At 36.5% G+C, this 24,814-nt stretch overlaps 1 protein-coding gene across 1 annotated transcript in view; it reads right to left on the bottom strand.

The window, feature by feature from the left end:
• The window catches only part of LOC109824918 (probable UDP-N-acetylglucosamine--peptide N-acetylglucosaminyltransferase SPINDLY), a 34,154-nt gene that overhangs the window by 1,769 nt on the left and 7,571 nt on the right, over positions 1-24,814 (bottom strand). Inside the window, exons 4-18 of the mRNA XM_020391548.1 lie at positions 23,276-23,437; positions 22,980-23,155; positions 22,785-22,860; positions 21,734-21,862; positions 19,307-19,426; positions 19,116-19,184; positions 18,956-19,037; positions 16,146-16,240; positions 5,177-5,241; positions 3,822-4,020; positions 3,369-3,563; positions 2,637-2,731; positions 2,431-2,566; positions 2,126-2,343; positions 835-962 (exon numbers count right to left, since the gene is read on the bottom strand). Coding sequence (XP_020247137.1) covers positions 835-962; positions 2,126-2,343; positions 2,431-2,566; positions 2,637-2,731; positions 3,369-3,563; positions 3,822-4,020; positions 5,177-5,241; positions 16,146-16,240; positions 18,956-19,037; positions 19,116-19,184; positions 19,307-19,426; positions 21,734-21,862; positions 22,785-22,860; positions 22,980-23,155; positions 23,276-23,437 — 1,945 coding nt within the window. The remainder of the gene's footprint in view (positions 1-834; positions 963-2,125; positions 2,344-2,430; positions 2,567-2,636; positions 2,732-3,368; positions 3,564-3,821; positions 4,021-5,176; positions 5,242-16,145; positions 16,241-18,955; positions 19,038-19,115; positions 19,185-19,306; positions 19,427-21,733; positions 21,863-22,784; positions 22,861-22,979; positions 23,156-23,275; positions 23,438-24,814) is intronic.

Consider the following 24,814-nt stretch of genomic DNA (forward strand, 5'->3'; position numbering starts at 1 on the left):
TACATTGTTTATTTTGTTTATTTCAGAATAATAAAAAGAATTTATTCTTCTCTCACGTGAGAGTTTCTTGTTTAGTTTTCAAAAAACCCCCCAAAAAAAAAAAAAAAAAAACAAAAAAACAAAAAAAAAAAAAAAACAAACCCCAAATAAAAACAATAATAAACTCACATAAAACAGAAAAAGAGTGTGTAGAAACAATGATTGCCTCAATGATTAATTTAAAACTTAATAACCCATTTGTCATCAGAAAAGTCGACAGAAGGGTGTAGCTGGAAGATAACTTGAAATCACAATATAAAACATGAAATATATAAAAGGTAAGGTGAAATAAGTAACTTTTAATGAAAGTGTTAAAACTCAATAAACTATGGTTATCCTTTTAGATAGTTAAATATCAAAAATGATTTGCCAAAAACGAAATGCAAAGATTACTCTCCTTTGTGGAAACAAAAAATGCTCCTGTAAGAGACTAAATAAGAAACGAAGTCAAATTGATCCATTTCTTGGAAAATAAATTCTCTCTCTGATTATAAAGGTGGTACATGTAAATTCCATGCGCCCATGTGGCACGCATTCAGTAGATATCGGAAAATCACAACCAATGGCTAGATGCTGTTGAATATTAGGTGACAAGGAAACTGAAGAATAAAGTTCCAAAAGCAGAATAAGATTATAAATAACCAAAGGGTGATGAATGGTGAACAGACCATTGAAATAACAGTCTTGGTGTTGTTGCAAAAATCTTCATGATATTTGGAAATTTTACCAAACTGAAAAAACGTGACAGCCACTAAAATATGAGCAAAACTGAGATTCCTCACTGAGGTGACTTACCAACATTCTTGAGAAGGCTAACACCAACATTATGTGCATGCACCGATCCGGCCATAGTGACACATGGAACTCCCATATACAGTGATTCACATGTAGTAGTAGTTCCCGCATACGGAAATGTATCCAAGCTACAAAGGAACGATCATTTTCAGGAGGAAAAAGAAGCAACTACAGAATGAAATAACATGTAGGAGAAATCATGTAGAAAAAGAAAACTGAGAACAGTGCCTAACAATCACAATGCACTGTCCCAGTAATACCATGGAACCTGTACTGAGTTTTATAATATCATGATGAAAAATTTACCCAAAGTGTAAAAGAGAACTAAACAGCAATGGAGAACATTTTACTAACATGATCATGTCTCTATTCACTTTATAATAATTATAACCATAATAATCTCTGTGCATCATCGCTTGCAGTGTTGTAGGGAAGAAAATTATGATTCAAGATGTACAACATGTGATATAAATATTTTCATGATAACATAAAAAGATCATGAATATTAAAAATATGGGTAAATAACTAAATATAGTTAAAAACTTGAAGCAACTCATGGTATGTCACAAAGAAAAGTTTCACAATATAGAGAGGGAAGATCAAGAGCCTGCATATATATCTTAAAGATACGATAGGTTTGCATGACAAATGATGGCGCTGAAGAAATATACAGAAAGAAAGGACATTTTGCTCCTTATTACAGAACCTTGGATCTCACTTTTATCAGGCCCTACGCTGCTTCCACTATATCATATGGTGTAGGAGGTTAAAAAATCACATCAGCTTTCCAAAATAAAGGTAAAATGTTCCACGAGTAGATTTCAGATGACCACTTCATGTGGTAAACAAGCATCAGTATGAAATAGACAACTAAAAAACATAACCAACTTACTAGACTAAATCCTCTAAAACCCACAACGCCAGACCAAAAGAAGGAACTGTCTGATATCCTGAAGATGACCAAAATAATACATCTATCGAAAGAGGCATTGATAAACAATGACCATCTTGATATGGAAAAAAAGTCAGTATCAAATAGACAAAACTTTAAAAACTAACCAATTTACTAGTTTGGATCCTATAAAACCCATAAAATGCCAGACCAACAGAACTCTTTATTATACTGAAGAAGACCAAAATAATAAATATATCGGAAAAGACATCGATATATAGTAAAAGTTCCATAGATGTTAAAAGGTACAACACAAATACTAAAAGAATGACAAATAGTTAAAGCATGAAGAACACGAGACAGTTGATGGGGACAAAAAAAAAAGATTCAGCTATCTACCTGATATCCATTAGTGAATATGCTTGCATATGGTCATGGTTGAGAAGAATTAGAGGCAGAAGATCAACACGTAGCGGCTCCAGTCCTAATTGCTCCAAAATTGAAAGAAATCTCTGTCTTACACTATCAGAACAGAAAGGCTTACACTTGACAACAAGCCGGGAGTTAGGAACAGCACATAATATCCTTGCCCAAACTTTTAATACTTTTGGCGTTATCTGCCAGAAAAAAAAAGATGAACAACGCAAAGCTGTAATTCAGTTTAGCTAAACATTTTTAAAAGAGACATTCAATAATAACACTACCTTTGCCAAATTATTGAAGCTCCCAAAAGTAATAAAACCATTAGAAAGAGCTGGTGTGGGACAAACAGGACCAGCATCCGGCGAAGGCGTATAACAGAGAAAACATTTAGGCAAACGAACCAACTCCTCAACATGCCTGCAGCCACAATTAGTCAGAATATCTCTATCTATACAATTTAAAATCAAATCTCAAAAGTTCAACTCACTTCTGCTTTGTGTCAAGGGGATCAGCCAGTGCATCTGTGATTCTATAATCAATTGTTGGCAGACCGGTTGTATTTGGGTAACCAATCCATGTTGCCTAAGAAAGCATAGTGGGAGAAAAAGTAACTATGAGAGGCAAAATTCATAAAGAAAATTATCATTGTTAAAAGTAGTTATTGGAAATAATTACATGCGGATCTTCAGTCTTAGTTCATTTTAACATGAGGAAATAAGCTAAGAAGCACAAGTTGGCATGCAGACATGGAAGCAACATGATAGACATGAAGATAAAAATGATAAAAGGTACAAAAGGAATGGCAAGTACGCAACAAAAAGTGTCATCTCCAATATATGACTGACATTAATATAGCTTCACAGTAGAAATATCCATGAAAATAAAAGGATGCTCTTTAATAGAAGAACAACCTATATCCTGTTGTATCTCAGCAAAATTTGGCAGTTTACTGCCACTTTCTAGTTGAGTTTACTCGCAGACAGTGTTTAGGCCACAAGACTGGAGGTTTCAAGGGGTATGAGTGTAAATAAGAACTGTGGAGGTGAAGGTCATTAAGGAGCATGTTTTACATGGATGTATGTAAAAAACAAAGCGACTCAAGCAATTCCAGGAAACATGATAAATGACAAGGATGCTAAATTTATAAATTTTAAAAATATCAAGAGGAACAAAAACGCAGAGAAGGTGATACAGATGTGAATTTAAATAAGGGCAGTACCTGGATGGGAGCAGGCCTGCAGGCCATCATCCCTAGCTTGTTATTTGCAGTGTGACCAGTAAGCTCCACCAGTATGTCAACTTTATCCTCCCTAACCATGCTAGCAACCTTCTTCTCATCAATCCCATATATATCCCTCCATAGCCCTCCTTTTTTCAGCACCCTGTCCTTGAATTTATGGGTTTTGGCATCTGCCTACAATATCACAGTAAAACACAAGGACACTAACTATGTTTAAGCGTAAAGGACAGAGACTTTATAATTTACTGAAAATGATTGAAAGAAAAAAAAAAGTAGAAGTAGAAAAATTGATTGGTTTACATATCATACAGCCCCCATAAACTTGACTTAAAGACGTGTTGTAAATTACTTGAAAAAAGACTTCAAGATACTTGAAAAAAGACTTCAAGTTAACTAAGTGGTGACACTTGTGCATGAGAGAAATAACCATACCTTTACAACACCAGAGTACACAATCACCTTGTAATTTGTGTAATCATGGAAAAAGAGAGGTGCTTCAATGAAATATGATACAGAGTGAGTAATATAATCAGGTGACACATATCCAATTACTAATGGGCGTTCCATATCTTTAGGATTATCCCAACTGGTATATTGAGGGTATAGCTTCATAAATCGCATTCCCCATTCCCTGAGGAACAATTAAACATCAGTCAGTCAAACTACTATGAATTTGTACCACTAACTGAAGTAGTTTTATGTGCTCATTCCCTGTTGAAATTAAAAGTACAGAACTGAACTTGTAAACAACTAAATACTGAAGTTGCAGAATTACCAATAAAAATGATTAACAGGTGTGGTATACAAAACTCATAATCATTTTCATGATTAACAGGCATGCTATAAAAATGAAGTAGTTTTATATGTTCACTCCGTGTTGAAGTCAAAATGACAGCACTGAACTTGTAAACAACTAAACAAGTAATAATGAAGTTGCAGAATTATCAAAATAAATTATTAACAGGCTGCTATATAACACTCGTGTCTATTGCATGCAGATTTCATTCGGATGGTACTTCAATAAGAAAATTTTAGCAAGAAATCAGATATTCCATCTAAAAAGACATGGTTCTACATTTGTTTCCAACAAAGATAATTTGATCAAAAGTACCATATATGCATCTTTCAATACAGGAACTTCGTGGAACATAAAAAAATTCACAATACAGCTACACAAAAAGAGACAAAAAAACAGAGAGGATATCCATAACATTGACACTCCGATCTTAATGAACCAAGGAAATTTGCAATGGCAAAAAAAAGTTCTCATTTGCAAAGCATCTATAAAACAGGTTTTCCATCCTTTTAAATATGACACGGCAGAGCAACAATGAATCATAATGCATTAACTACAATATAAATTTTATCAGGCTCTCATCAGATTTCTTTTGGACCAACGAATTTGAAGAACAGTTCGACAAATATTTCTAATTCCCAAGGCATTCAATAACATTCATTAACTTGACAAAGCAATCGTGTGGCATAAACCTGTCACAATAGATGGGCAGCAAAACAATAGAAGCGCTCAATGAGATCGAAAAGTATCACCTCTTCTATAGTCAAAATCAAACAGAGTTGATTCATCTAAAATGAAGCTTAAAAAGTTCAAACATAAAAGCTAACTCCTAGATTGAATCTTACCAGGTTTGGAATAAAAACCAACTATTATCGAAAATTGACTTCTAAATACACTGATAATCTCATATTATAGAAATATCCATAAACAGGTACCGAACAGAATGGGAATCCTGTGAAAGCATATATACTTTGTAAAGAGTTAGAAATACCTGTGAGCCTCAAAAAGCTTATCATCAGAGCCCTCATTTATATAGTTCATTGCAAGCAGCCGGTTCTGCAAGAAGTTAATTGCTTGAGAAAATTTCATAGAAAGCACCAGAAGAATCAAACAGCATAGGTAATTTCTACTTAGCATTCAGTACATGATTCATGACTTAGATATTGAATGTCTAAACATCCAAGAATCTACCAGAACATCTAGACTGGAAGACGATATATTGTAATGATGTAAAACTCAATACATGTTACGGCAGGAAAATTTCAGTAGAATTACAACCAACAGCAACCTCAACTAATGAATAGAATGTTATGGAAAAAATAGGTCACGCTATACAAATAAATTCTGAATGCTTTATTGACACTGATAGATAGTACTATTTTTTTTCCTTAGCTTCCAATATACATAAAGAGTAATGCTTCATAAGATCCACGAATAGCTGATATTTTGTGAATAGTTTATTCATAAGAAGATTTACAGAAACCATGCCCCGAAAAACAGTTGAATGAGAATATTAGTGAATGATTCACCAATATGTCAATGTAATAATACAAAAAATGAGCTAGATTTTTGCAGTAACTAGTAAAAGAAAAAGTAGGTAGAAAGAACATGTGCTGTGTTTCACTACATACTAGCAAAAAACCAAGCTTCCAACATAAATAGTGACGCTTCATAAGATCCATGAATAGTTGATATTTTGTGAATAACTTATCCATAAGAAGATTTACAGAAACCATTCACCGAAAAACGATTGAATTAGAATATTAGCGAATGGTTCACCAATTCGTCAATGTAATAATACAAAAAATGAGTTAGATTTGTAATAACTAACTAGCAAAAAACAAGCATATACATAATAACCTCTAATACTGCAAAAACAGAGTGCATGAATTGTGAATTCCTCCAATAAGGTTATAATTATCGATAGAAATGAATAACTACATGTAGGCGTCAAAAAATGCTTACAGACATTCAAACACCACTCAAGACGACATAGAAGAACAATATACACGTCATCGAGCAATGCATGGCGGCGCGGCAGACCAAGGTGTCGCGGCTAAGGCGCGACAGCACATAGTGCTGCGGCTAAATGCGCGGCAGCCTATGGTGTCGCGGCTTAACCGCTGCAACCTAGAGTGCCGCGGCTATGTTAAAGGAGTGTTGTGGCGGTTATAATGCAGTTATCTGATGATTATTTGAAGTCCACGTGGCGACGTATCAGAGATAGAACGTGTGTTGACGTGGACAGACAGTTAAACCACGAATGACAGGGGCTGAGCATTTCCAGAGCAAATTAGAGCAGAGGGCCTGGAGTTTTGGTGAATTAGAGCAAAAGAGAGAGTCTTCCTTCTTCACAAACATCTTCAAGAAGCTTTTGGCGATTCCTAGAGATCTAAGCTCTGACTTGATCTTTAGAAGAGTGAACATCTTACATCGATAAGATATTCGCTTCAAATTCTTACTTCGATAAACGAAGGAAGAATCATTAAACCCCTCACGGTTCAATCAGAATCTGTGATTTGGTGGTCCACGAGTCAAAGCGCTCCCGGCACAGGCAAAGTCTCACGCAAGCAGCGATCCAAACAACGATCCTGCGTTTGTTTCTAAAAAGTTGTAATTTTTCTTTTGTTGTGTAAAAGAAGTCTTATAAAAAGGCTATTTCTTTTGAATTTGTTGTAATCGACCGAAGATATAATGAATTCCATGACAAAACCAACTTTTGACGTAAACAAACTGGCGACCACAGTGGGAGACAACGGTCTCGCTGCCGAGACCGTCGTGTCGCAACCGATCAAGATTCCAGTTGAATCCATGGTCGAATACGAATTCGACCAAATCAAGTTTGAGGAATATCTCTCATCCTCTTCAAGATCTTAATTATCTCGCAAGTATAAGAGGATCTCACCATTGAAGAAGACCTCCATGCCAAAGAAGGCACAGAATGAAGACTCTCGCAACACCTTTGCTCATAATGACTCTTATCTAGTTAAAGAGTCATCGAATCAAAGCCCACCGGCACTGACGAAGAGGGCTCGTCAGAGACAACGTCAGCGCCGCGCTCGTCAAATAGCTAACGCCTTGGAACAAACCGACGGGGTTCGTTATCAGACTTAGAGTCGAGGAAACAACAAGTGGTTTGTTCAACGCAACGACAAACTACTCACGTTTCTGCACAATTCACGACGGAGGAATGGACACTCGTCAAAAGGGCTCGCTCAACCCTCAAAGAACGTATACAAAAACGTCGTGCAAACGCTGTTCATGCCCGTGCTCTTTTACAACAAAGACAAGAAGGGAAGAAGGAAACAGTGTTTAAGGAAGCACCAAAGAATCACAGAGTATGGATCTACAAATCCAAACTCGTACTAAAATCGGGTCTGCATAATCCAACCTGTGACCGCGGCAGTCTTCACTGTCGCGGCAAATCCTTCAACCGCGGCAGTTTCCACTGCCGCGGCACGTCTTGCGACCGCGACGATCTTCCCTGCCGCGGTCAAAGAAAAGCTCCAAAGAGTTTTCCTTCAGCCCCATCAACGTCCATTCCTGATCCGTCTACTACAATCATAAATGTTCCATCACCAGGGAAACCACGGTTCAGTCCCGACCTGTCAATATCCAAGATCACGATGTCGGATCGCCTCAATCCCTCATCTGACGATCAAGACAAAGTTCCAGTTAAAGAACGCTTAGGTCCAGTGAACGAATCCCAGGAGCCCGTTAAGACACCACATCCGCAAAGGGGTGGTTTTAAACGTGTGACTCCTGACATAACCTTGGATCATTCGAAGGCGATAAAAAGTTGTCCTGAGAACGCCAACAAGGCTTTACGCCCCCAGAAGAAGACGCATTCACCAAATGATATCGTCATACCTGGGAGGTCATGCCAACAGACGATACGATTTTTTGGCAATCATACCGATGAATCGTATTATCAAGGGTGTGAATAAATTTCGAAAAAGAACTATTCACTCTCATTGTTCCTGTGCACGACTTATAAGATCGGCTGTCCAAGATGATGAATTCCCTGAAGTCACCATCAACGTGGCTGATAAAAGAAAGTCTAAGCGGCATTCAAGTGACTCAAATCCTGATTTTTTCCCGAGAGGAAGAGTCAATCTAAGAATTGCTCAAAGGATGTCTCGACTCCAATTAGGAGCCATCAGACGCAGAAATTACAAGAGAATGCAAGAAGGAATGTCCTCGGAGGATGAATTCTCGGACACTTATTCTGCAATCGCTTCTGATGATACAATGTCTAGCACGGGACAAACCAGAGAAGTACTCACGATCACCTCTGATCAATTTGCTCAAATACTTCAAGAAGCTCTAGCCAAACAACGTGAAGAAATTAGAGCTGAAGTGAAGACAGAAATGGAGTTAGCTATCCAACAAATGAGAGAATTGCTAGCTCAGCAGCCTCAACTCCCTGAGTCCAGTCAAAGAACTGAATCCAGCTGCCACACTCAGAAAGTTGTGGATGACAGTGATCCAAAAGTGGATGAAGTTATTATGACTGATACACCTCCCAATAGCAATAACGCTGGGGGTAGTTTAACACATTCTCCCAATAACGATATTGAGAGTGGTTCAATGACACCTCTTACAGGGGGTGGTCTAACTCATTCTCCTCAACGTCATTCGAATGAAGACATAGACGATGACGGGAAAATGAAAGAGCTTGAAAACAAAGTCAACGCTTTGATGACGGCTCAAGAAGTGAAGAGGACGGGTATTCCATGTCCCTATCCAAGAGAATGGGATTCAATACCGTATCCGACAAAGTTCAATCTGATTAACTTCACACCGTTTGAGGGGAAGAGTTCGCCGATTCAGCACTTGATTTATTTCAAGTCTCATTTGGGCATGATCTCTGGAAACGAGGCTTTAATGGTCCGGTCATTCGTTGGCACCCTTCGTGGGCCCGCCTTCGATTGGTACCGACGGCTCAAGCCAGGGAGCATCAATTGCTGGGATGACATAAAAAATTTGTTCCTCAGCAACTTCTTCGATGATGACACCGAAGTGTCAATCGGAACCCTTTTGGATGAAAAGCAAAAAGACGGAGAGTCAGCTGACGATTTTGTCAAGCGCTTCCGTGGCAAAGCAATGAATTGCAGAGATCCTATTACAGAGGAGTTCATCCTGCAAACATGCCACAATAACCTCTCCATCGATGTCCTGGAAGCTCTTCTTCATCCCACCGAGATTTGCTTTGGACTCAAAAACAAGATCCAAGCCCTAATTGACTCCGGCGTCATAACGACAAAAGAAGTCGAGTAAAGACGACCATCCAACTCCAGTGGGTGCACGGGTATAAACTGTTTTCCCACACTCTAAAGAGCATATGAGTATAAACTGCTTCTCGATTATCCAACTGAGTACAATGTTAAACCCGATTTCGCAAAGGAAACTGGGGGTGGATGATTTATATAACGGGAAGTTCCTGGAGAATCTTATATTCTTAAGGATAACCCGAACATGCGACTGAGGATAACGTACTCCTCGTTACACCCAGTTTTGCAAAGAAAGCTGGGGTGGATAATTCATGTAACGGGAAGTTCCCGGAAGAATGTTAAATGTAATATTCTTAGGGATAACCCCGATCATTATGAACAAAGTGATAAACACTAAACTCCTACTATGACTTCTGAATACTCTTTTGAGATGAGATTCGATCACCTCTTTAGATCAATCTTCCCTCACAAAATTCTCATCTTGGTCAAACCTTTAAACAGTTAGGACCAAAACCAAAATACCCTCTCGATTCGTTCCATGAACGAGAGGTCCACAAATTGAACGATCAAACCTTTAAACAGTTAGGATCGTCTCAAGTCCCTATTTGGTCAAACATTTAAACAGTTAGGACCAAAGCTAAAATCCCCTCTCGATTCCTTCCATGAACGAGAGGTCCACAAATTGAACGATCAAACCTTTAAACAGTTAGGATCGTCTCAAATTCCCATCTTGGTCAAACCTTTAAACAGTTAGGACCAAAGCCAAAATCCCCTCTCGATTCGTTCCATGAACGAGAGGTCCACAAATTGAACGATCAAACCTTTAAACAGTTAGGATCGTCTCAAATTCCCATCTTGGTCAAACCTTTAAACAGTTAGGACCAAAGCCAAAATCCCCTCTCGATTCGTTCCATGAACGAGAGGTCCACAAATTGAACGATCAAACCTTTAAACAGTTAGGATCGTCTCAAATTCCCATCTTGGTCAAACCTTTAAACAGTTAGGACCAAAGCCAAAATCCCCTCTCGATTCGTTCCATGAACGAGAGGTCCACAAATTGAACGATCAAACCTTTAAACAGTTAGGATCGTCTCAAATTCCCATCTTGGTCAAACCTTTAAACAGTTAGGACCAAAGCCAAAATCCCCTCTCGATTCGTTCCATGAACGAGAGGTCCACAAATTGAACGATCAAACCTTTAAACAGTTAGGATCGTCTCAAATTCCCATCTTGGTCAAACCTTTAAACAGTTAGGACCAAAGCCAAAATCCCCTCTCGATTCGTTCCATGAACGAGAGGTCCACAAATTGAACGATCAAACCTTTAAACAGTTAGGATCGTCTCAAATTCCCATCTTGGTCAAACCTTTAAACAGTTAGGACCAAAGCCAAAATCCCCTCTCGATTCGTTCCATGAACGAGAGGTCCACAAATTGAACGATCAAACCTTTAAACAGTTAGGATCGTCTCAAATTCCCATCTTGGTCAAACCTTTAAACAGTTAGGACCAAAGCCAAAATCCCCTCTCGATTCGTTCCATGAACGAGAGGTCCACAAATTGAACGATCAAACCTTTAAACAGTTAGGATCGTCTCAAATTCCCATCTTGGTCAAACCTTTAAACAGTTAGGACCAAAGCCAAAATCCCCTCTCGATTCGTTCCATGAACGAGAGGTCCACAAATTGAAACAACAGTTCTGATTCAAGACTTCGACGACGGCCAAGCGATAGACGCAGCACCGGAGGAATCTTAGCTATTCTACAAAGCACTGAATAAGCTAAAAGATAAAAAAAAAAAAAAATCAAGGATTGAAGTCATTCACAGACCATTCTACGCAATTTCCTCAACAAAGCACTAGAGGAATTGCAGGGAGAGTTATCATATCCAAAGTGTCTCAGACCCCTCTCTATAAAATGATGAGTCTGAGATACTTTGGAGGGGGTATCTGTAGGCATCAAAAAATACTTACAGACGTCCAAACTCCACTCAAGACAACATGGAAAAATATGTACACACCAACAAACAACGCTTGGTGTCGCGGCTCCGGCGCGGCAGCTCATGGCGCCGCGGCCATGGCGCGGCAGCATGTGGTGCCGCGGCTAAGGCGCGGCAGCATATCGTGCCGCGGCTAAGGCGCGACAACCTAAAGTGCCGCGGCCATTAAAGGGCGTGCTACAGCAGTTATAATGCAGTTATCTGATGATTATTTAAAGTCCACGTGGCGGCGTATCAGAAATAGAACGTGTGCTGACGTGGAAAAGCAGTTAAACCACGAAAAAGGTGGTTAAAGGTCGTGGGAGAACTGTTTCAAACACGTATGAACGTGGGTGTAACTGCCCCTTTAGCCGCGGCAGTGTCGACTGCCGCGCCCTTTGGCCGCGACAGTGTCGACTGTCGCGCCCTTTAGCCGCGACAGCATCAACTGCCGCGCCTAAAGAGGCAGTTGTTGATCGGCTATTTCTTCAGTTATCGTCTAAGGAGGCTATAAATACCCCCCTATGGCCATCATTGACAGGGGCTGAGCATTTCCAGAGCAGATTAGAGCAGAGAGCCTTGAGTTTTGGTGAATTAGAGCAAGAAAGAGTCTTCCTTCTGCACAAACATCCTCAAGAAGTTTCTGGAGATTCCTAGAGATCTAAGCTCTGACTTGATCTTTAGAAGAGTGAACATCTTACATCGATAAGATATTCGCTTCAAATTCTTACTTCGATAAACGAAGGAAGAATCATTAAACCCCTCACGGTTCAATCAGAATCTGTGATTCGGTGGTCCACGAGTCAAAGCGCTCCCGGCACAGGCAAAGATCCCACGCAAGCAGCGATCCAAACAACGATCCTGCGTTTGTTTCTAAAAAGTTGTAATTTTCCTTTTGTTGTGTAAAAGAAGTCTTATAAAAAGGCTATTTCTTTTGAATTTGTTGTAATCGACCGAAGATATAATGAATTCCATGACAAAACCAACTTTTGACGCAAACACTACATATGCTATCATGCGGGACAAAGGGCTACAACATGAGGTGGAGGGATAAAGAGCCAGTTACGAACATACACGGGCCTATGCCTTAAGAACAATCATATAGCTAAAACATGATAGCGGAATTAGTATTAAACAAAATATTTGTTGAAAACTGAAATGCTAATATTTACTGTGCACAACTATATATAAGGGTGTCAAGCATTGACCAAGAAGAAGGAAAATTGCTCCAGGATTCATCCCATATTATCGAGTCCCGTTATTTTAAGTATCCTCATTATAACCAATATATTGGCCGATATATCCTTTTATAGGCTTACGCAAAAAGACATGCTCTTAATATCCTTTACAACCTTTTGGTAATTTTTGGCTATATATCCCCGACATGGCCGATATATCAGCCGATATATTGACCGATATGTCCTTTTATATGGCTTGTTGCAAAACAATATAGTGTCGCAAAATTTCTTTAATTTTTCTTGGCAAAAGTTCCAGCCCAATGATTTAGCAAATTCTAGTAGGCTCTTTTCTCTGAGAAAGTTTCTACAATTGGTTATTGACCCTAAGGATATATTCTTACATCTTTTATGCTTAAATTTCATTAAGTATGCTGACATTATGTTTTAGGTCATCATAATATATATGTACATCATCCATTATGACACACCCATATTTTCTACATATCCTCGATATTTCTCTGATATCTGCAATCCAATACGGATTTTGGCCATCTGATATTTCCCTGATATCGATATTTAAAACCATATCAAGTTGTATCTACATATAGTACCTACTGAACTTGTTGCTATCAAGTTGTATCTATATTTAACTCTGCTCAGGCTTTTATGGCATATCAAGTTGTATCTATATTTAAAACCATATCAAGTTGTATCTATATTTAAAACCATATCAAGTTGTATCTATATTTAAAACCATATCAAGTTGTATCTATATTTAAAACCATATCAAGTTGTATCTATATTTAAAACCATATCAAGTTGTATCTATATTTAAAACCATATCAAGTTGTATCTATATTTAAAACCATATCAAGTTGTATCGATATTTAAAACCATATCAAGTTGTATCTATATTTAACTCTGCTCAGGCTTTTATGGCATATTCCTAGGTAGCCCCCACATGAACTTGTTGCTAATTAGTGACACTCATTGCTAAAGTAGTCAGCTGGCACATTATTGTCATTTGAAGTCTACTCAGTTATTTATGGCATATATTCACCCCTCACCCATATGAACTCATTTAATTGGCGAAGACCTTAAATATTTGCAAATACAGTTAGCTGAGAGCTCTACAGTTACCTTCCAACTTATGTTACTTAGCACATCAACACCGCGCCTTAGCATTCTCATTTTAGCCACATTCATTGAGGATAATTGTTTTAATATCCCCCTATATATCCGATATATCGGCCGACATATGGTCTCAATATTCTTAACCGGCTTCTGGGAATTTTTTGGCGATATATCCCTGATATAGCTGGTATACTAACCTATATGCTTTTTCTATATGGTTTATTGAAAACAATATAGTTTTGCAAAAAAAATATTTAATGTATTTTAGCAAAAATTGCAGTACATCAAGTTTGACCAAATTCTAGTAGGCTCTCCCTACGTAATTTTCTATAACTGGTTAGTGGACCCCCAACATATATTATTCATATTTTGTAAGCTTAGATTTTAGTAGGTATGTTTAGATTACATATTCAGACATCATATTATATATACAGATCATCGGATATGGCAATCCGATATTTACTACATATCCCCAATATTTCCCCGATATCTATAATCCCATACATTGGCCCTTCAATATTTTTCTGATATCCAATATCTAAAAGCTTGTTGAGGATAGTCAAAGATAATAAACAAATGGCCTGAGCAATCTCTAATGAAATGAATATTGGCGTTGAGAAAAGAAAAGGTTGCTTGAAATAAGTATCAGTGATGAGAAATTTAAGAAAAGTTTGATCAAATTGAATGTTGCAATAGAGGTTTATATTGAGGACTCATTTGATGAACAAGAACAAACTATATGCAAAAAATAACTGATAAACATCATTCTTAGATAGTCAGATGTGCAAAAACCATGAACCGAGATAAATATACCTATCATGCATTTTAGAGAGACCAAACAAGACTAAGCTCTAACAAACACAATAAGGGAGAGAAAAGAAAAGAAACTCAGTACAAGATCGATAGGCGAAGAAGATTCTCCAACTTCCAAAAAAAATCAAGAACCAATATGTGCATGTGAGATTGTGTATATATATGTGTGTGTGTATGCACTGTTTTAAAAAACCTTCGCCTAGTCCGCTTAGGCGTACGCCTAGGCCTAGGCGGTACCTAGGCCGCCTAACTAGCGCCTAGCGCCTAGGCGGTCTTTAGGTTGCCCCCCTAGATTTTACGAGCGTTTAGGGGAGCATTGTCTGCTTACGTGGATTGCACCCTGTAGGCCTTGATTGTGTTTTTAGGTGTCGTAGCCTACACGTCCTCCAAACTCCATTAACCTCCAAATATGAACACCTTCACTACCTCCTCCGACCTTCAGCAAAACCTCATCGACCACCACTTAATGAAGAAAGAAAAAAAACGCCCAAAAACCGCTTAGGCGCCCGCCTAGGCGACTAAGCGCTGGACGCCAAGTCCGACGCCTAGAAGCGCCCAGCGTTTAATGTAACATTGTGTGTATGCATATATATGTATGTATATGTATATATACGTATATATATGTGTATGTATATACATGTTTGTGTGTATATATACCTATGTATATATATATATATGTGTGTGTGTGTGTATCATTATACGTGTGTGTGAGTGAGAGAGAGAGAGAGAGAGAGAAAGAGGTATGCTTGGTAACAAGCACAAATTTGGTACTTGGTAGTGAGGTGGATGCATTTCAGACCCACATCTAAGGTTGTAAACTACAAAGAGAAAAGTATCAAAGAGAATGTACTTTCCATCCAACTAATCTCACTTACATCTATGGCTGAGATTCCTCCAATTCACGTACCAAGTATGTGTATGTGAGTGTATATGAGAATAATGGGTATGCTTGAGACTCCCCTAAACATCATTCTTAGATAGTCAGACGTGCAAAAACCATGAACCAAGATAAATATACATGTCATGCATTTTAGACAGACCAAACAAGACTAAGCTCTAACAAACATAATAAGGGAGAGAAAAGAAAAGAAACTCAGGACAAGATCGATAGGCGAAGAAGAGTCTCCAACTTGCAAAAAAAAGAACCAATATGTGCGTGTGAGATTGTGTATATGTATGTGTGTGTACATGTATATATATGTATATGTATATACATGTGTATATACATATATAGCACGCTTGTGTGTGTATATATATATTTGTATATATACGTGTGTGTGTGTGTGTGTGTGTGTGTATGCAATGATGTAAAATCAAAAGTAAATTTGCGGGAAAAAAAAAAGAAAAACAAACATTTAAGGGATCCCTGGGGATGTGCAAACAATAATTCAGTGAAATAGTTACCGCAACAGATTCATTGAATAGGAAAAGTTAGTGAACTGACAAGCGTGGATTCATGCAAACAGGCTGGTATGGAAATAATTGAATATAACTTCAAAGTACAGAACAAATAGCCATCAAAACATGCATTATATTTGATTGAAAAAATAATATTCTAGAATAAATCAAAAAGTCAAATATTCAGAAATCAGATGAACTCCAAGCCAGCAGAGAATGAGACCAGTACCTGACCCGCATTACGTGAATCAGGATCAATCTGAAGGCATCTTTCATATGCCTCTATAGCTAGAGCAATATTGCCTGCATCTCTGTAAAGGACCCCTACACATCAAAAAAGGGAAGTATAAAATCTATAGCAAAGTATTACTCAGTATTGCTGACAGAAAGGCATGTTATATACAGCTCTAGATAGGGACAGCACATTCAGTAGCATACTAAAAGTAAAGATTTGATTTCCTTCTGGTGGGATCAATACTATCAAGGATATATTTCCCATTCAATTGCCTTATGTTATGTAGCTTGGTGATAGGAGCATGAAGACGCTAAGTCGAGTAGTCGTCATCAATCAGTAACTTAACTTTTGGGAGGTTGTTAATTCACATTGTTAAATTTGTTGGTGAAATTGTGAAAACCTATATCGTATATGATCCAAAAATGCACCAAATACTCGGATGTCAAAACTAAACCAAATGCATAATTCTTTGTCAAGTTGCATACATAATACCAACCAAATATTACCTTAACCAGTATCCGAGCAAAAATGAAATGGGTGAAAGTGTTAAACCTTGGAAAACATGTGATGTTATGCACTGATATGGATTGATCGGTAGGAGACATGAGAACATACAGATACATGTGAACCTATGTTGCATGCTTCTGGAGCCGTATCTGTGTTGACATGTCGTACCCAAAACTAACACTAAAACTTCAATGGACACTCCTTCGATATTTGCATACAGTTACTCGAAAGTGTACTCAATTATATAATACATGTTTTAATTTAAAACGCTCGTCGTATAATTCTCGGGTATATATCCTACACTTCACATACAATTCTTGAAACTCGTTGGACATAGATAGGGTTCGTTTCAGCCCTTACCCAGTTCAAGAATATGAATATAAAGCGTCTTTTGGATATCTAGGTTAAGAAACAAGAAATTTTCTAAATTATAGACCTATATAACAAAAGAAACATATAAATGTTATAGGAATTTTATTTCATAGCACGGGAAATGAGAAAACAATACTGATCTCATCCACTGTTTTAAAAAACCTCCGCCTAGTCCGCTTAGGCATACGTCTAGACCTAGGCGGTACCTAGGTCGCCTAACTAGCGCCTAGTGCCTAGACGGTATTTAGGCTGCCCACCTAGATTTTACGAGCGTTTAGGGGAGCATTGTCTGCTTACGTAGATTGCACCATGTAGGCCTTGATTGTGATTTTATGTGACGTAGCCTACACGTCCTCCAAACTCCATTAACCTCCAAATATGAACATCTCCACTACCTCCTCCGACCTTCAGCAAAACCTCATCGACCACCACTTAAATGAAGAAAGAAAAAAAACGCCCAGAAACTGCTTAGGCGCCCGCCTAGGCGACTAAGCGCTGGCCGCCAAGTCCGACGCCTAGAAGCGCCCAGCGTTTAATGTAACATTGATCTCATCTAAATTCTTATTATATATAGATGTATGTGTAACCGTGTTCCTGTACACTACCTTTTGAAATTTGTTATGCCCTGTACCCGTATCTGCACACGTACCGCATCCATACCCGCAACTGTGTAATTTAGATGTGAACATACAGATACATGTGAACATATGGACTGGCAAGATGTAATTACTAAATTATATAAACAGTTAGTAACTCCCTTAAATTCCTCCTGATGTAGTAAAAGATGTTGAGACTGAAATATAATACGTCATTGGCAAGAAACTTTGTGCAAGTAGAGAATATGTGAATTGGTTACAAAATAATATCGAGCTAGGGGCAGGCTGTGGACAGTATTGAGAACTTAGGGAGATTAATAAACAAAATCTATTTTGCATCATCATCACTCTCAAAACACAAAGGTAATGCAGTACATAAGCTCCCGATGGGTACTAAGATAAAAATATTCTAGTAGAAACAGATTTGCATTATGCACTATGTGAAACACCGACAATTCTTTCCTCATTTGCGCTACCAGTATGAATACACATTGCTAGAAATTTCAGGTTATCATTCATTAAAAATAAAATTGGAATCCGATAAATAAATACATCACAACGATACAATTTCAACTTCTATATCTACTATAATAGATAAAAAAACCAACAATCAAAAAACTACATTGCTTCTTCACAATCGAATTTCATATAACCTAGGTTCTACACAGGATATACAACATTGTGTAATAAAATGAGGTATTAAACCAAAAGCGCCACAGAACTCTTAGATCCCCGTGATATTTCAGCTTAATACAAGCATGCATGTGTTCCTGTGTATCTGCATGTGTAACAAATGTTTAACGTACTCACTAAAGAACTGAAAAGAAGGTTATAGATGACCTAGTGGGAATATCAGAAAGCCAGCTAGAAATGGATGAGCTGCTAGAGATTAGAAATGAAATAACAATAAGTGAAATCATTGACATGCATTCTACGTGTATGGCAGGTATTCTTAGTGTCCTGATAAGATGTGAAATGATTGTGACTAACTGACAATGTTACTGGGATGAGGTTGAATGTGTGTGTACTGGTCTGTGAGCACAAGTGTGTGCATTATTGAAGCTACAAAAGAATTAGTATCTTTACTAACTTAACTGAGCAAGTGGTCATAAAAGGAGTTAAATAGAGGAAAAAGAAACTAAACAATTTAAACCAACCCAAAGCATTCAGATAAAATATTATTTTGTTGTGCGTAAGAGATGTGTGTTTAAGCAAAGAAACATGACTAATGTTGAGAAAATGCTGACACGTCATGATGATTAAGACTAAGAGCTACAAGATAAGAAAAAATGAAAATGCTGAGGAGAGGAAATGGAATCAACCAATTACCTAAGTTATTATATGCCTCTGCATATGTAGAATTTGCAGCAATTGCTTTCTCAAGCAGGCTTGCTGCAGCATCTATTTTTCCCTAGAAATATGTAATCCAAGTTAAGAAGTGCGGAGGACATGAGATATAATAAATGCAGAGGACTAAATGTAAACAGACCTGAACGGTATAAACAACACCGAGATTGTTTAGTGACTGTGAGAAATTTGGTTTAATTGACAGGGCCATCTACGATGCACGGAACCATGAAATAAGCATACAATCAACAATGACAAGCATCATTCAAAAATAAAACATATAAACATATAAAGAAGTATCAAACTTCAACAATATCACAAAACTGAGCGCACCTGATAACACTCCACAGCTTTGTCAAGATTATCCCTGTCCTTGAATATAACTCCTAAATTGTTGCACGCCTCAGCACAATGAGGATTGAAGTGCAATGCAAGCTCATAAAAAACAATCGCCTTGATTCAGAAGATAACAACATTTCAATTATAATGTCAAAAAATCACTGCCCAAATTCAATAAACTAAACTGAAATCCATGTGTAGTAACTATTAAAGCAACTAGAATGAGTTATATTCCCTTTGATTTTCTTCTGCTATCTACACTTTCTTTTAAATTTGGACATGGATGAATCTAGATAAGAGCTAGATCCTCTATAGCAGAAAAGAAGACTACCAAGACAAAAACAAAAACAAAACCTTTATCCAAAATTTTCTGCTGGTTCTACATGCATCCAATCTTCCATTCAGTTCAGTTAAGGGCATAATAATAGAGAAATATAGTTCCACCTAACTTCTTAATTCAACCTTGTCCAATAAAACTTTAATCTATCTACAAACTTTTAATCATAATCTTTCTTTTCCCCTTTTATCTAAGGCCTAACTACATGCATCCGTTTAGCATATAGCAACAATCTCTTGGGTTAGTCCCCTAATAGACAATATTATAAATTAAGTACCCAGCCCAACAGCCCAGCTCAGCCCAGCCCAACCTAACCTATAAAGAACAGCATGTACAGAAAATCATTGTAACATAAAGGAGAATGTTACTATGTACGAGTATACATTAAGATATATGTGACAAGAAACGTATTTATTCATAGGAATACTATACTTAGTTATTACCTTTGTTGCATGGCCATTTCTACAATGTAGTTGTACCCGTAACTATACGGGACACTTATGCACTTCTTGAATACATGCATACATTTGTTCAGATGACTACTTAATTATACAACATATGTTTTATATTCAAACATTCTTCAGACCTTTGGATGTATATTGTACACTTCACATCTACATTCTGAAATTTATTCGACAAGGGTTGGGTTTGTTTCAAGCCATATTCAGTTCAGAACTACGATATCAAAGGTTGTTTGTGTATCAAGTTCAAGGTTGCTTGTGTATCTAGTTTCAAAACTATGATTTTCTGTGCCCCATAACGTACCTTTTACAAATTTGTCATGTTCCATATTCGTACCGTAGTCATATATATCATATATGCAACTTAAATAATTATTAAGATATAAAGCCTAAAGGTATTAGTTTATGAGATCAGGGAAGGATAATATCCTATGACACCTGGGTATATCTATCTTGAACTTGAAGCTTGAAGCCATAACCGTACGCAAGGCGTATTCATGCACGTGCCCAACCTCCTTGGATGCTCCTTCCATATATGCATACATTTATTCGGGCATGCACTCAATTAAACAATACATGTTTTAATTTAGAATGCTTGTCAAATATTTCCTTGACGTAAATGTTACATTTCACATCCACTTCTTGAAACTCCTTGGGTTCCAAACTATGATTTTAATGGTCGTTTGGGTGTCTAGTTAAAAAATAAGAGCTTTTACTATTTATAATCCACATAAAAAAAGAACATAAAAATGTTTAATTCTCATAACACATGAAGGAAAAAAATATTGATCTCATATAAACTATCAATTTCAATTTCAATATATAATGTGTGTATATAAATATTTATATAGTCGTGTCCATGGACCCCACCTTTAACAAATTTGTTGTGTCTCATACTCGTACCCATATTACATTGATAATATCCAAATTGTTCAAGAAATAATATTATTACATATATATATTAAATGAAATTGTTTTTTTCTTGTTATAAAGTTCGAAACGAAAAAGAATAAGCATTCGAAAGAAAACAATAGGAAAGAGAAAATAAAGAACAGATATCTTTGTTTATATGCTGATTTCATTATTCATTTATTTTACTATTAATTATATTTTAAAAACTTATATAGCATTTAGTATATTTGGCAGGATCTATGAGTGTGTATGTACACATGATTAGAAACATTCTCATATGATTGGTCAAGATTTAGGCCAACCCTTGAAGCTACTTCTTTATTTATTTAACTTTAATTTTATGTGATGATATAGAAAAAGAGAGATGGATTTCTCACATGCTTTTCACTATACATATATCACAAGAATAAAAAAATGACAGAAAACAGAAGCAAGAGGTGAAAGATTTCATAATTAGAAGCACATTCTCATATAATTGGTCAAGATTTATGTCAACCCTTGAAGCCACTTCTGTATTTATTTGACTTTAATTTTACGTGAAAAAATAGAAAAAGACTTATGGATTTCTCACATGCATTTCACTACATATGTCATAAGCATAAAAAATTGACAGAAAACAGAAGCAATAGCTGAAAGATTTCATAATTAGAGGCAGATGCTGGATTAAAAGGTTAACTTTGCCCAAGAAATACAATATAAATTTCGACTGACCATCTCAAACTGTAGCATTTCACCATATGCAACGCCAAGATTGTACATAGCATCGGCATAGTGCCAGTTGTAATATAATGCTTTATTGTAATATGCCACACCTTGATTGAGGTCACCCTCTAGTTTAACCTGCACAAAACCAGACCAAGTGGTTACATGGGGCCAGTATATAAGAGTAAAATGGTGAAGAAGGTAACTTGCCGCATCAGAAAATTAAAATGTTAAATCCGCTTTTTGTTTACACAATATAAAGGAAGTAAATGAAGAAAATGGCTGCAAAAAGGTTCATTGGCAGAATGAAAATGACAGATTTTTCTAAATGATTCAGCAAGGATAGTAGAAACAACTTCCACGAGGACCGTAGGAGTCAGGTTTGGCATTTATCGCCCTTGACCCCACCCCCCAACAATATGAGAAGCCTCTTCAGTTTATCAGCCAAATGAACGTATCCGCCAATCGTATTCTGTAATTTTCCTTTTTACTCAATCTCGAAGATGAACCTCGACCATAGCAATCACTGATTACTGCTTTTACCTGCCGACATCCCAAACCTGACCTGCCTTCTGATGTGAAGCCTAGATTTGTGCTTTGCTCGAACCATAGCCAACAACTGTTTTTCCAAAGTGAATATTCTTTTATCTCCTCCATCTCCAAGAAAAATAATGCAGAAAAAGTCATATCTACTAAGAATAAACTTAAACCCGTTATAAAAGAAACTCAAACAGATCTGAGCTTCCATATATTTAACTGGAGATTTTCGATCAGATGATTTTCATTTGCTCTCCAAAGCTTGGGTATAGCTAAGTTTTAGTCACAATTTGGATTAATTTAAATAGAAAATGATTATAACTGATTTCAAAGGACCTATATAATTTGAGAGATGTGGGAAAGTCATATCATTAGGGGGTGTTTTTTAAATTTAAGCATTAACTATAGAGATATTAAAAAATTAAAAACATTAAAAGACATTACACAAATCAGCCCACTAGTAGAACCATAATATAGTAAATTAAAAATAATCCAACTTAATATGAAAATAAGAAAAGCCAACCTTAGTACCCAAATCTGTCAGAGCTATCGCCATATTATTCTTGGCAATCTCAAAGTTCGGGGAGATAGCCAAACACCTGAAGCACAAAAGTAAGGCACAAACAACATAAAGGCGGGTAAAGATCATGGATTAAGCACTAAAAAGAAAAAAGAAAAGAATATTTAGACTCAGAAGTGCATGCTAATAATTAAATACCTTTCGTAGCAAGCAATAGCTGTTTCTAGCTCCCCACGGTTTTTATATATGACTCCCATATTGCAATATGCCTCTGCATACATGGGCCTCTGTATTGCGGCCTTCTCGTAGCAAGTAAGTGCCATATCAAATTGCATCATCTCAGAGTAGACCACCCCAAGATTGTAATAAGCAGGCTGCATATAAAGGTCAGCATATATCACTACAAGGACAAATGGAGTGAAATCACAAGAAAATGTGGACAACTGTGCAGAATAGGGAAAATGAAATAAAATGATGATATGATGACAACATACAGCATAGTGACTGTCAACTTTAAGAGCTTCACAATACTTCTGAATTCCTTCCTCTGTGTTCCCAGCAAGTTTCAAACTGGTGCCAATATCGGTCAAAACAACAGCAAGGCATTCTGCAGCAGGTTTATATGAAGGATCTGCCTTTAACGCCTTCTGATACGACTGCAAAATGTTAATAGAGTAAATATACAAGAATTCATTATTGTGAACAATAGAAGATAGCCATCAACTTTAGCCTCAAGTAACACTAAAAACAAAAATAAATAATAATAAAAGAAAGAAATAACCCCACGGTGGACGCAGAACAAATTGCACAATCAGCACATGACAAGGGAGGAACACAGGAATGATACCTCTGCAGTCAACACTCACATGTAAGGTCAAATGCAAGAGTATGCAAATAGTAACCTTGACTTAACAGGACACTTACTAACATTAAAGATACATCATTTAACTAAAAAACTAAACATATAACAATTCATAGAAAATCGATAGCAAAAGAATGTTCCAAACATGTTAAAACTATCTCAAATAAGACTAAGACGTCAAGTTTTATATTGAAGTAGTATTTTTCAATATTCTTTTACATACTAATATAATGCGCATGCTTTGCACGTGGCCATACTATTTTTTATCCTCGATTCTTTTCCTTTGAGTGCAAAACTATAAAGTGACTTTTGTGATAATATAAATTCTTAAATTGAATAATTAATAAATCTTTACATTAATAAATAAAGTTGTGTATAAAGAATTATATGAGTAATTTTACATCTTGGGTAATTATTATAATAGGTTTCATGCACGTGCAGTGTACATGGTTAAACACCATGATTAATTATATTTAATTTATTTCCTTACTAAAATTTATTCTTTGGTTCTACTTTGATAATTTTTGCTCACTTATGTCTCTAAACTTTAGCATTGTGATTATTTATTTTCTTTGATGTTTATTTGAATGGGCTATATTGAATTTAAATTTTCATGTTAATAATTAAAATTGACATGAAACAAATGTAATCCAAAGTCAATTTGAATTTTCATGTTATTTAGATCGACATGAAACCAAGCTTGACTTGAGAAAGTATGGTGTTGCGAAAGTTCAAAACACTTGAAAAAATAGCATTATTGAAGGAAGATGAACAATTAAAGCCAATAAGCCAAGAAAAGTGGGTTAGAACGAAACTAAAGAGAATATGAAGTTTGTTTCTAATCATTGATAGACTTAAAAAATTATAAACTAAAGATTGATGCTAATTGTAGTATATTTTTATATGATAAAGCATCTACATAAGCATATACAAATACTAAAAAGTTTATGAAAATCTATTCTAAAGGTTCTTAATTTTACTCAGAAAACTTAAAACTATTTTATAAAATATTCTGAAACCAAAGCTTTTATTCGTTTTGTTTCATTTTATTATTGAGTCAAAAAAAATTATTCTCCACCTTTATCCTTTTCTTGGGCAAGTTTAGAGTTGTGTCTTCATCGTCTATATCGATTGTGACATCGGGCGAGAGCTAGATTTCTTTTAATGTTAT

Source organism: Asparagus officinalis, chromosome 10 (genome assembly GCF_001876935.1).
Source record: "Asparagus officinalis chromosome 10, Aspof.V1, whole genome shotgun sequence".
In the NCBI taxonomy this organism is placed as follows: domain Eukaryota; kingdom Viridiplantae; phylum Streptophyta; class Magnoliopsida; order Asparagales; family Asparagaceae; genus Asparagus; species Asparagus officinalis.